This window comes from Panthera pardus, unplaced genomic scaffold, assembly GCF_024362965.1.
Source record: "Panthera pardus isolate Hobbes unplaced genomic scaffold, ASM2436296v1 HiC_scaffold_24, whole genome shotgun sequence".
Taxonomy (NCBI): Eukaryota; Metazoa; Chordata; class Mammalia; order Carnivora; family Felidae; genus Panthera; species Panthera pardus.
This window is the reverse complement of record NW_026526810.1, coordinates 35,459,432-35,473,956: the sequence shown is the minus strand read 5'-3', so window position 1 is coordinate 35,473,956 and position 14,525 is coordinate 35,459,432. Positions and strand designations below refer to the sequence as shown.

General features: G+C 33.5%; 1 protein-coding gene across 5 annotated transcripts in view; it reads right to left on the bottom strand.

Moving 5' to 3' along the window:
- The window catches only part of VPS13C (vacuolar protein sorting 13 homolog C), a 195,257-nt gene that overhangs the window by 168,049 nt on the left and 12,683 nt on the right, over positions 1-14,525 (bottom strand). For all 5 annotated transcript variants that reach the window (XR_008417070.1, XR_008417071.1, XR_008417072.1 and 2 more), the window contains exons 2-5: positions 13,303-13,346; positions 10,424-10,466; positions 5,919-6,014; positions 4,221-4,322 (exon numbers count right to left, since the gene is read on the bottom strand). Coding sequence is in view for 2 of the 5 variants with exons in the window: in XM_053889012.1 (XP_053744987.1) it covers positions 4,221-4,322; positions 5,919-6,014; positions 10,424-10,466; positions 13,303-13,346 (285 nt within the window). In the remaining 3 variants the exon portion in view is untranslated. The remainder of the gene's footprint in view (positions 1-4,220; positions 4,323-5,918; positions 6,015-10,423; positions 10,467-13,302; positions 13,347-14,525) is intronic.

The following is a 14,525-nucleotide window of genomic DNA, read 5'->3' as shown; positions in this document are numbered from 1 at the left end:
TTCCTTACCACTCTTATCTTTACCTCTCTGATGAGACTCAACACTTTTCTCCTGTTTATTATTATGCGTATGTCTTATTTTCTCAACTAAAATGTAAGGTTTTTGACAGCACGATTCACGGATTCTCTAACTTTTATGTTTCCATCAGCATGTTGAGCAGATGGGCATAAGACTTCTCAAAAGTACCTAGAAACTAACGATACTGCCTTTAAAATTCTAGTTTTAAACCTAGCATTCTATCCCCAGTCAAATCAAACAAGTATGTAAGTAAACAAAGACTTTCATACTTGAAAGGATTTTAAAAAATTACATCCAATGTATCCTTTCTTAAAAGCTACAGATATGCTTCAGCATAACTAACAAAGAACAAAAGGCAAGGGACCCAGAAAACACTGAACTAAACACAGAAGAGTAATGAAGACCAATCCCAGGATGACAGCTGTGCAGCAGGACTGAAAAAACAACCATTTCAAAGGGAGATCTTCAAGAAAAAATGGGGATGGGGTGTGGGTGGGGAACGAATAGGTGGGTATGACAATAGTAAAGTAACACTGAGAGTCATATAACATTATTTCATGTGGCCAGTGAAAAGAATTAAAGGTAAATTTACACAGAAAAGAAAGCAAATAAAAAAGAAGCATTTACAAGTTCAAGAAAAACAAAAGGTTGTAAAGAAAGGAAATACAATCACAGTATATCATTTGACCTGCACAGTGAACAATTACACTGTCAGAGTAATGTAAATTTGACCTGTAATTGGCCATAAATTATTATATACCATATTCTGAGACGAGAAAGAGGGCAATTTAGAGTGAAAGATGATGCTAAGAGAAGTAAACTCCGTGACTACCATAAGAGGATATCCTAGGTAAGACCTTATGCTAATAAGTTAGATAATGGCAGAACATCAGTATTTCTAAAACCACGGTTCCCTCTAAGGAATGGGTCTAAAGGGTAGAGAAGAGCAGAACAGGGGATTGACATTTTCCCTCAGAAGTCTTTTTGGGAAAACTATTTGATTTTAAAGTGTGTGTATATACTACTTAGATAAAATTAACATTTTAAATACAGAATCTATAGCGTTTGGGAATCTTTGGCCTTCATAGGAATTTAATCTTTCCCTTTACTTTATAAAAGCCTTTCTAGGAAAATAAACTCACTATAATAAAATAAAAGGAGAAAAATATCAAGAAGTTTATTTTAGGTGGCTCAGTCGACTAAGCGTTTGACCCTTGATTTCGGCTCAGGTCATGATCTCACAGCTAATGGGTTCAAGCCCTGCATCAGGCTCTGTGCTGACAGCGTGGAGCCTGGTTGGGATTCTCTGTCTTCCTCTCTCTCTGCCCCTCCCCCACTCACATGCTGTCTCTCTCTCTCTCAAAAAATAAAATAAAATATACATATTTATATTTATTTATATATTATATATGATATATATATTATATATTTTTAATATTTATATTTATATTTTAAAAAGTTTATTGGGGGGCGCCTGGGTGGCTCAGTTGTTAAAGTGTGAAACTTCGGTTCAGGTCATGATCTCACAGTTAATGAGTTCAAGCCCCACGTCAGGCTTTGTGCTGACAGCTCAGAGTCTGGAGCCTGCTTCAGATTCGGTGTCTCCTTCTCTCTGACCCTTTCCCGACTGCACTCTGTCTCCCTCTCTCTCAAGAGAAAATAAACATTTAAAAAAAATTTTTTCATAAAAAGTTTATTTTTACAGTTGAGCAAATTGTTTAGAAATGAACTATTATATTTCAATTTTATTTTTTCCCACAAGACTGTGGGCAGCACTCTATTTTACCAAATAGAACAAATTAAGTAAAAATACTTTTTTAAAGCCGATTAGCATGATTATTTTGTTTTCAATTTTATCATCTGCTGCTTTGAGTTGAACTACTTCCTCTTCTCACCTCTCTTAGTCTCTATACATGTGACATGGTGCTTTTGTGCTTTTCAAACCAAGAAATAAGTGGAAAAATAATAAGTCTCCAAAATAAAGTACAGTATTAATATTAATAATGGCGAAATGCAAAGCATCTAAAGACTAGGGTGTTTTTTATCATTTGCATGAATAATACTATATAAAAATATGACCTATATTCATGGAAACTTGAAAAAATTTATATGCAGTCAAGATAATTAAATGTATTTTTTAAAAAACAGTATCAATATATATCCCAATTCTTGAATTCAACTCTTTTATTTTAAGATTTATTTTGAAGTAATTTTCTACACCCAACATGGGGCTCAAACCCACAACCCCTAATCAAGAGTCACATGCTCTACCAATTGAACCAGCCAGGCACCCTGAATTCATTTCTTTTATACTCAGAATATTTTTCTGAAAAATCTAAGATAATAACATTAAAACTGAATTTTACATTCTAAATTTTAGTTCTATCCCCCCAAAATGTAAATTTTACTATTCAGGAAGTTACAACGTAATTATTGTATATTATATAAGCATAATAGTCCTATCGACACAAACTGAGGGCCGCAGATGTTCAGCCCCTATAAATACATCAAATCATCCTAAACATATAAATTTCCTAAGCATTAAACAGGCAGCATTCAAAATTTCATAGGTGCTCAATACAAAATGTACAGCAGGTTACGATTTTGCCAATTAAGCTGTCAACTACTAAAACAGGAGAGACTATACACACTTCTTACAGTTCACTGGAAACACTCAAATATGTTTTAAACAATCACAGCTAATTCCATCCAAAAATAAAAAAGCAAGAGGAGTTTGGAGTTTATTTCTAAAAAGGAAAAATATAACTTAATTTTATACATATAAAAGTTATGCATATAATTATGCTATATTATATATTATGATACATATTTTATATGTCATTTTATCTAAACATGTATCACTATGCCTACTGATAAATATATGTCATTAAATACGGTGTGTTAACAAAATATACTTAATATGACCTGTATCAAGAAAGAAATGAAATTCTAACGCTCTCCAAGTCCTTCTCCTCATTTTTAGGGTACTATTTCCACATATACTAATTAACCAAAAGTGAATAAAAGTAAATAATCGCACTGAATTGTCATAAACAAAACCATTCTCACTTTGCTTTATTTGGCACACAAAAGTAACAGAAATAAAGAACACTGTTTTCATAAAAACACAGATTCTTAAACTTCAGGGGAAAGACAAAATATGCTCAAGTATGAAAAGAGAAAGGCAAAACACATTTAAGTTTTTAAAAAATTTCTTTCATTTAGACAGCCTCAATACTTAAAGTATTTTAGTAATTTTCTGTAAAAGAATAATTCTGCTTAAGAGCAAGCACTTGGGGCAAAAAAAAATGATAAGGAATTTTAATGAACAAGCTATTTTTAAGAGATTTCTTACTGATTACACTAGGAAACAAAGTCATTTCTGTCATTTCTAACTCACGGTTTGCCCTACCTTTTAAGAAAGACCAAAGAGAATTGCATTAGCATTTGTGGTATCGTCTTCTCCCATCACAGACATGCATAAACATGCCAACCAAATGATAGAAAAACGATGTAAACTGCTAGTAATTCTCACACCCCAAACAGCAACTGGGGTGTGATTTGACTTGAAAGAGAAAAACTGGAGGCCTGGAGGAATCCTTCAACTCATCACTCTATAGACTACTTTTTCATCTCATCCTTATTCTTTCTCCATAAACCAAATCAAAATAATCATCATATTTTTAGATAAAAACAAAAAATAAAAACTTAAGGCAAGATGTTAAAATGCTGAAATCTGAAAAATCAAGTTTTTTAAAAATATCCTATACAATATAAGGAGACATAGCTAGAAATAGAATTACAGCACTACTTCCTCTAAACATTATTTCACTACACTGATACGGTGAACCTCATTATCTTCCATGGATACACCTAAAAATGTAGAGATAGAACCTATCAGCATTTGGCAAAAACAAACAGGCTTGCAAGAACTCACAGAAAGGTCTCCATAAAGCATCACAGAAAAAAAAAGTGGTTAAAGACAGTGGGAAAATTAAACCGGCAGTGAGATAAAACAATCGTGTGGCAATGATTCCTAAATGTGGGCCATGAAAATATAATCAATACTGTGACATATGATTTTAAAAGAATATTCTTTCTTTGGAACTACAATTTATGAAAGCTTACGAAAGTATCCTCTTTAAAGTGCATTAAATGTATCTAATATAGGTATATATATCTAAAACATAAACATATTGTACCTTTCTCTGCTGCTTTCTGAAGAGCTTCTTCAATTCGAGATAGCTCTTTCTGTTTAATATCTTGCAAGGATTTTTCTTCTTTTTCAGCATCATATTTAATACCTAAAAATATATATTTAGTTCACATATTAAAAAATGCAATTATAAGATAAATAGGAAACGTTCAACCTCATTATGATTGGGAGTGTATGTGTACTCTAAGTCTTGTAAGCCACTTTTTAATTCAAAAGATCCGCAATCTTTAAATTAATTTTACAAAAGTTTAAACATAAATAAACGATCCTTCTTTATTTACAAAGCTTCTATCCAAAGGGAAAGGAGGGAAAGAAAGGAATTAAAGAGAGAAAGAATGGGGCACAGAGGTGGCTCAGTCAGGTAAGCATCTGACTCTTGGTTTTGGCTCAGGACATAATCTTCCTGTTTATGGGATCAAGCCCCACTCTGCTGGCAGTGCAGAGCCTACTTGGGATTCTCTCTGCCCCTCTTGCTCTCTCTCTCAAAATAAACAAATTAAGAAAAACAAAAAATAAAGGGAGAAACAAAGAGAGAAAACCAAAAGGAGAGGAAAAGAGTGAGGAGAAGGTAAAAAGGAGAAACAGGCAGGCAGAAAATTTCCAGTCATCTTATCTGAGGAGTAAAATTTTGAGTAACTATAAAAAACACATAATATCCAATACTAGATGGTACCAATATAGACTGACAAAAAGACTCTTAGAAAATAATTCAAGAATATGTATCAACAATCAGAAAATAGGTATTTCCTTTTTATCCAGTAATCTCATTGCTGATAATGTATCCTAAGGAAATAACACCAAAGAATAAAAAAGATATCTTTAAGAACAAGGTGTTTATAAGGTTCAATGTAATAGTCCAAAACAGCAGGCAGCCCACAATGGAATATCCTATAGACTTTCAAAATTATCACTATCCCATATCAAAAATACATACATTAAGTAAAAAAGCCAGATCCATGTTGTATATATAAAATGTGATAAATACTCTATCAAATTGAGTATGTATATAGTAAAGAACAGAAAGCAAAATATAAAAATAAAAATTGTGTTTGCTTTCTGGTTGGGAAAACAAGTAATTTTTCCCTAAAATATCCAAACTTTTCTTAACATTCTATTGTTCTTATAACTGAAAAAGAAACAATCATAACAAAAGGTATGACTTAAGTAAATAATGCTTTACAACATTCATTAAAAATTAAAATACTATTATTTACGATGAAAAATAATCTACCTTTTTCACATGCATTTTTGAATGAACACTCACTCAAAACCAGAAGCAACAAAATAGGGGGGAAATTTTTCCATTCTTGAAATCTGTAGCTTAATACATCAATACATTTTTAAAAACTTATTTCATTTCATTCTCCAAAAGTAAATTATTCAATGCATCTGAACTTAAAATGAAGCCTTAGTTGCGAAATAATTATTCAGAGAAGAGATTAAAATTATCAAATGGTTGGAATTATTCTTTCCAGCAGTAACATAAAAATATTTTATATAAAATGTGGCAATATATATGTGTGTATATGTAAAATGTACATATACATATACATGTGTGTATATGCATATATATAACCAGTTTAAAGTATCTTCTATTTTATTAAACATATTAAAATATTTAGCCAAGGTAATAATTTAATTTCACTGTGCTGTTACTGAGTGGTTATAATCTTAAACAACATACTTGCTCCAGGGACAACAAGCAGGTAGAGTCCCTCTAGGGTCGCAACAACTGCTTCTCCATAAAGGTTTTTCCAAGGAATCTTCAAAGTTAATTTATCTAAAAAAAAAATAATAATTTCAACCTTAAATTCTTATTTGAGCTACTCCAGAAGATACACATTTCCCACTTTCCTTTTAGAGAAAAAGTGTAACACAATGCTCACGCATATAGTGTATGTACCACTCAGAAAAAAACGAAAAAACTCCACAATGAAATTTACAAAAATCTCTTCCATATTTGTAACTATTCACACTGTATTTTATGCTTTTCAAACTTTCTGATAATTATAATTTCATTTAATATTTCCCAACTGTACATAGAATGAGGCAGCTATTATTTCAACTTTGAAAAAAATGAAACTCAGTCCCAAAGAAGTTAAAAGAATTACCTAAGTCTACCCAAGTCATCAGTGTGGTGGTATATATACCACCAGAATCACTGGTACTTTTAAATCAAGATGCCCAAAGTTTGGGGCGCCTGGGTGGCTCAGGTGGTTGAGCATCCAACTTCAGCTGAGGTCATGATCTCACAGTTCACAAGTTCAAGGCCCACATCGGGCTCTGTGCTCACAGCTCAGAGCCTGGAGCCTGCTTCAAATTCTGTCTCCCTTTCTCTCTGCCCCTCCCCCACTTACACTCTGCCTCTCACACTCTCTCTCTCAAACAAAAAAAGAAAACAAAACTTCTTTTAAATAAAAAAAAGATGCCCAAAGTTCAAAGAACTGTTAAACAGGATAATAAAGTGAAGAGGAAATAAAATAATGCAACGTAAGGGAGGATATTTTGATTCACCTTCATGGCTTATGTAGGTAGGGCAGTTTTACCTGGGAATCTATTCCCAGGGTTAAAATCTCAAATTACTTCTCCATTTAAATTGTATTATTCTTCAGTTTGTAAACCTGTTGAGTTTCCTAAATGGCTCCCATGTGAGGGGAGTCTAGAAGTAATAATGCCAGTATACTTCTGGGCCATTTCTAAGTCTGATGACTTTATAGTGAGAACCACCTATTTATAACAGATACTCTTACATATGTAATTAACTCATAAACTCCTAAAAAGTTGATTTGATTGCCTTTAGGGTGAGCATGAGTCTGAAAAAGTGAGAAATGATGCACAAGAATGAACCTGGACCACTTTCTTACACCATACACAAAAATAAACTCAAAGTGGATGAAAGACCTCAATGTAAGACAGGAAGCCATCAAAATCCTTGAGGAGAAAGCAGGCAAAAACCTCTTTGATCTTGCCCGCAGCAATTTCTTATTCAACACATCTCCGGAGGCAAAGGAAACAAAAGCAAAAATGAACTACTGGGACCTCATCAAAATAAAAAGCTTCTGCACAGTGAAGGAAACAATCAGCAAAACTAAAAGGCAACTGACAGAATAGGAGAAGATATTTGCAAATGACATATCAGCTAAAGGGTTAGTATCCAAAATCTATAAAGAACTTATCAAACTCAACACCCACAAAACAAACAATCCAGTGAAGAAATGGGCAAAAGACATGAATAGACACTTCTCCAAAGAAGACATCCAGATGGCCACCCAACACATGAAAAAATGCTCCACATCACTCATCATCAGGGAAATACAAATCAAAACCACAATGAGACACCACCTTACACCTGTCAGGATGGCTAACATTAACAACTCAGGCAACAACAGATGTTGGCGAGGATGCAGAGAAAGAGGATCTCTTTTGCAGTGCTAGTGGGAATGCAAGCTGGTGCAGCCACTCTGGAAAACAGTATGGAGGTTCCTCAAAAAACTAAACATAGAACTACCCTACGACGCAGCAACTGCACTACTAGGCATTTATCCAAGGGACACAGGTGTGCTGTTTCAAAGAGACACATGCACCCCCATGTTTATAGCAGCACTATTGAAATAGCCAAAGTATGGAAAGAGCCCAAATGTCCATCGATGGATGAATGGATAAAGAAAATGTGACATATATATACATGTATATATATATACATGTATGTATGTATGTATGTATGTGTATATATATATATACACATACATACATACATACATACACGTATATACAATGGAGTATTACTCGGCAATCAAAAAGAATGAAATCTTGCCATTTGCAACTACATGGATGGAACTGAGGGTATTACGCTAAGTGAAATTAGGCAGAGAAAGACAAAAATCATATGAATTCACTCATATGAGGACTTTGAGAGACAAAACAGATGAACATAAGGGAAGGGAAACAAAAATAATATAAAAACAGGGAGGGGGACAAAACAAAAGAGACTCATAAAGATGGAGAACAAACTGAGGGTTGCTGGGGGGTTGTTGGAGGGGGGATGGGCTAAATGGGTAAGGGGCATTAAGGAATCTACTTCTGAAATCACTGCTTCACTATATACTAACTAATTTGGATGTAAATTTTAAAAAACAAAAAAAGATGGGGCGCCTGGGTGGCTCAGTCAGTTAAGCGTCCGACTTCGGTTCAGGTCACGATCTCGCGGTATGTGAGTTCGAGCCCCACGTCGGGCTCTGTGCTGACTGCTCAGAGCCTGGAGCCTGTTTCAGATTCTGTGTCTCCCTCTCTCTCTGAACCTCCCCCATTCATGCTCTGTCTCTCTCTGTCTCAAAAATAAATAAACGTTAAAAAAAAATAAAAAATTTAAAAAAAAAATAAAAAATAAAAAAAGAAAGTTTAAAAAAAAAGAAAAAAGTGAGAAATGCCCCTGAGCATAACAAAAAGGGATTGTCTGTTCCCTACACCTTTTCTTCTTTCCACTTACCCTAACTCATTATCCTCTCATCATCTATTATCCGAAATTCCATTGGAATTGAGTTAGTTATATTACTGCTTCCCACTGATAGAACAGAAAAGGTTTAAATTTTTAAGTAAAAGGATAACCAACGAGTACCACAAATATCTGAATACCAAAACTTAGAATACCAAACTCTTAAGAATACCAAAACTTTATTAAGCTTACAAAGTCACAGTGACTTTATAGGTTAGGTGTAATATTTAAACTTAAAAGAAATTTAATAACTAATATAAGTACTCCATAAACCAAAACAGGGATAAATATAAAAAAATATGCTTTGTATCCCTATATGTTGGGATAGGGTCAATAAGAAACCCTGAAGGGAGCCATTAAATGATTATAATACTTTAAAAGCATAAAAAGCCAATTCAGAAAAATTAGCAAACCTCTTTTAAAATATAAATCTAGTTCTAATAACATAATGAATAATGTAAAAGTTCTTTAGTCAAATATAACTCTTCCATACCCTGGAAATGCAATTTCAATACTATGTCCTAATTTTAGATCTAACTTCCTTAAAGACATATATAAAGAACCTATATTCATCCTTGCCTCTCCCACACCTACTTTCATAGTCTCATATATAGCAATGTGTGTATAAATATCTCAAAGGTAAAAGAATGAATGAAAGGCTGTAACTTCACTCTAGGATGTCAATTAAGCATGCAGGACCACAATACTCCTGGGTATCATCACAGATAAATATCACCACTTCACACAACATTGGGCTCTGTGTAACCAATAACAGCAAAAAGATAATGCATGCCCTACGGATGCTTGCAATCTGGGGAGTGTCTCCTGTTTGAAGAGACAGAAACATAAAAATGCTACTTTATATTAAAAGGAACACATGCAGGTGATATAAAGTAGACTCAAAGAGAAGTATTCAAGTAATTGCTAAGAGATGACAGAATAGCAAAAGACAAAAACTTCCCTGAATACAAAATAAATGAAGAAGGAAAGCGATGTGGTGAAGCAGAAGGGTGACAGAAGGGGAAGGAAGGATGGATGGTGGCGTAAATGAAAATTCTTAAAGTAACAGCCAGTTGTCTAGGGTTGTAACATACATTTAAAAAAAGTAAAAATTGGCTAATATGGGACAGTTGAGAGGACTTCACAAAGGACCTTTAGAGGACCTACTAAAAAATTTCTTCAACAAAGATGTATGCTTAGTTATGGATGATCTTATAAGCCTTTAGCTGCAAAGACTTTCTACTTACCAAGACATATCCTCTATACCACATTGCTGCATAATATATCAAGTGAAATGGATGAACAAAACATGAGGGAAATAAGCTATACTTAAACTTTATTGACTAGAGTTTGCAAATTATACTACTTTCACATATAAAGAAAAAGCATACAAAACTTAGGTATCAATTTGGAAAATCAAGATATATTCTGTGTAGTAGAACCAAAGCCCAAAAACTATCATTGCAGTTCAAATGTCCTTCCTTTTTAGAGGGTAATATTCTACCCTTTTGCCAAACACTTTGAGGTATTTATGTATTACATTTAATATATATTAGGTCCAGAACTCCAAAAGTTTTAACCAACATAAGCCAAAAACTTCTCACATTTTTGTTCAAGCTAAAAAATTTTAGATTAAATAACACAGGAAAAATAAAAACCTAAAAGGACTAAGAATAATTCAAACGAAGAGTACTTACCAATTTGGCCAGCTTTAACTTTAAAAGGAACATCCAATTCACTCTTCAAAAGGAAGAAAAAAATTAAAAGACAAATTATTAAGCTCTCCCCTCATTTAAATACACAATCATCTCGAAGGAAAAACATGAAACAATTTTCTGTATGTGAGTAACTCATAAAGGACATCCTGAAAAAAAGAGTTTCTATAGACTTAAATTTTACTTTGAGGAAAGAATTCATAACAGAAACAAAACTATAAATAGGAACAATAGAAAAAGAGTTTGTAGTTAAAGAAAGTAATTGGGTAAAATGGTTACTTGTTTTAATAAACCAAACCAAAACAGATAAAATTCTATTAACTTTTAAAATAATAGATGGACACTGCTTATCTGAAATATTAGAACAGAAAGAGTCCTTTCACAAAAATTAGCTGAAAACAACAACTGAACAACTAGTTTCTCTCAAATAAAACTTTCAGTAAATAAACAAAAGAATCTTTTTTTAAATTTTTTTAACATTTATTCATTTTTGAGAGATAGAAAGAGATAGCATGAGCAGGGGAGGGGCAGAGAGAAAGAGGGAGATACAGAATCTGAAGCAGGCTCCAGGCTCTGAGCTGTCAGAACAGAGCCCGATGAGGGGCTCAAACTCACAAACTGCGAGATCATGACCTGAGCTGAAGTCAGACGCTCAACTGAATGAGGCACCCAGGCACCCCTAAACAAAAGAATCTTAAAAGAGAGATGCCTGGGTGGCTCAGTCAGTTAAGCAGCTGACTCTTGGTTTTGACTTAGGTCATGATCTCCTGGTTTGTGACTTCGGGCCCGCATTTGGCTCTATACTGAAAATGTGGAGCATGCTTGGGATTCTCTCTCTCCATCTCTCTCTCCTCCTCCCCTACTCTTGTTCTGTCACTCTCAAAATAAATAAACTTAAAAAAAAAAAAATCTTAAAAAGTAGATACCCAACTTATGATTTGCCAAATTAGAATTTATTTAAGAGAAGTTACTGACAAGTAACATCAATAATATAAATAAACTTCCAGGTATCTGGATTCCAAACCACTAAAAAGTACAAATAACTTTTTTATTCACAGAGTACTGAACAGTAACTGATATTCACAACAATTACTGGAGTCTTTAGAATTATTAAAAATTAACCCAATCAGAATAGCCTTTCTGTTAGATATATACCTTAGTACATACAAATACTATCACTCTGGTGACCGAAATACAGTATTAGGTAACAATTAACTAAAATAATCAATTTACCCAATCATTTGATTACTCAAGAATTCTAGGTAAACAGGAATCAAAGACAACACTGATGTTTTTCTAGACCAGAACAGGAAATTCCTCACTGGTGCTAACAGAGCAGCTCTACACCCAAGGACTTTGACTCAGGTCATTATCTCTCGATTTGTTGGTTTGAGCCCTGCATTGGGCTCTGTGCTGACAGCTCAGAGCCTGGAGCCTGCTTCAGATTCTGTGTCTCCCTCTCTCTCTCTGTCCCTCCCCCAACTTGTGCACTCGCAGGCTCTCTCTCTCTCAATAAGTAAACATTAAAAAAAAGTGCATATTTTATATATACAGGATACCACCTCTAAACTACACACTTCTAAAAGTTTGGTCTCATGGTCATTTTGATCCTCATGAAATAATTTTTCACAAAAAAATAAATGTAAAGAACTCCTATTCGAAGTAAAACCAATCCAATTTAATTGGGGAAAGGAGGCTACTTTGAATTAATGGAGAATATTAATTACAAAATAATTTATTATATTTAATTACAACCAAAATTCAAGCTAGGCTAACAGAGAGTTCAAACAATTTATCTTTTAAGTATGTTAGATATATATCCTGTCACCACAATTCTATTTATACTTCTTCCCTTCTAAAATATTTTCCTAAATAGGGAAAAAATAACCTTTATTGCAATCTCCAGAAACAGTGTATTAAGTTCTAAATTTTGTGGTAAAGTTTAAAAAGTTGTAGCATCTTATATAAAGGAAGGAAAGAAAATTTAAATATTTTGAGTGCCCTCTACTTTCCAGGCTCTCAGACATTGAGAAACTTGTCAAAAGTGACAGAGCTGACAGAAGGGCAGAGCTAGCACTGAAACCCAGGTCAGCCAGACTACAAGGTCCACGCCCTTCCCACTATGCCAAGTTCTTTTCAGTTTAACAAAAGAAATTGTTACTCCTCATGACAAAATTCTATTCCTAGGATCTTCAATATCCAAAATTGGTTCCCTGAGACCAATCATGTAAGCACTTTGGGTATAAGACCCTTCTTAATTACATAGTTCATCATGTAGAAATCCAACCAGAAGTCAAAACTAGGGTTATAAAACATATTATAGGCTGTTAGAAATCTAACCTATTAATTAATGAATAAACTCATTCTCAAGTGACTTAGTAAAATCAAGTTAAGTCCAATAGGCTAAAAGCCTAACAGGGAGGGAGGGGGAGTAGAAAATGGAAAGTTAGAATCCAAAAAAAATCTACTCTGACATCTTTGTATTACCATAATATTATAAGACTGGACTGTCAATGTATTTCAAAAAGACAATTATTCATTTGGTAAACTGTGAAAATCAAGCCCTTATTTACCAAAAAATTATGTAAAGACAATTCTGAAGAAAACTATTTCATATAAGACAAATGTTTTCAGTCAACTTAAGTCAAGGAAAAACATTCCACTTTCCAAAAGATACTATTTTGATCATTATGAAAAAAATTTTTTAATTTAATCTCAGAATTTCCTATAGGGAACAGTTAAACAAGCAATCCTTTTCTGAATGACTCAATCACTTTATCTGGTACCTGGTATCAGACACCAAGAGTTTCTGAGAGTTTACCCAAATTAACTCAAGTAATCAATATAGTTTAAAAACTTACCAGAGCATTTTCTTTTATCTGTAGGTTATCTAAAGCCACATTACCTTTAAAAAAAAAGAAAAAGAGGAAAAATATGAAATTACAATACCAATTAGTATAACCTGTCATAATATAGTAGCAAACACTATGATACTACAGTAAGTACTAATAAGACAGTACGTAAGCGAAGCAAACTTCAACAATTGAAGAAGCTACTAACACAAAGCGTTGCTATATATGGACAATTATTAATGATAGCATTTTTTAGGTTAGCCAAATGCAAAAGAAATTACAAAATATTTAAACTGGCCAACATTCAGGGGCGCCTGGGTGGCTCAGTCGGTTGAGCGGCCGACTTTGGCTCAGGTCACGATCTCGCAGTCCGTGAGTTCAAGCCCCGCGTCGGGCTCTGTGCTGACCGCGCAGAGCCTGGAGCCTGTTTCGGATTCTGTGTCTCCCTCTCTCTCTGACCCTCCCCTGTTCATGCTCTGTCTCTCTCTGTCTCAAAAATAAAAATAAACGTTAAAAAAAAAAATTTTTTTTAAATAAAAATAAAAAAAAAATAAACTGGCTAACATTCAAATGGACAATCAGAAAGAATCTGGAGACTTTCAGACTGAAGAAATTTAGAACCAAAGAAAATATCTATCATTTTGAATGATTAAGCCAAAAACCTAAAAAAAAAAAAAAAAAAAAAAAAAAAAGACCTAAGAAATGACTCTAAGGACAGATCAATTATCCTGTAACTTGGGATTCTTTTCTTAATTATGGTATTAATGAACATTTTCTACAGGTATATAATGTTGATCTTTTAAAACTCCAAACATCCTACCCTCCCAATGATTATCATTTACGGTCCTAATGTTAACTTTTTTTTTTTTTTTTTTTTTATGGGCAACTCTACACCTAACATGAAACTCAAACTTGGGACCCCATGATCAAGAATCACATGCTCTACTGACTGAGCCAGCCAAGCGCCATTATAGTTCCAATGTTTAACTAGTCCAACTCTTCTTAAACCTACTCAGATATTACATTATAAAAACTAAAGCCATAATGATACTGTTACACTACTCTAGTTTTGAACCCTGTACCTATATTTGTTGATAAAGGATACTTAAATATTCTGGCTTACATAAAAAAAAATCCACTAAACTGCATGATTTTCTGCAGATATATATATGCATGAGTTTAAGAGTCTACATCCTCAGAATGTCAGAAATTCCATTTACATAAAAAATAAT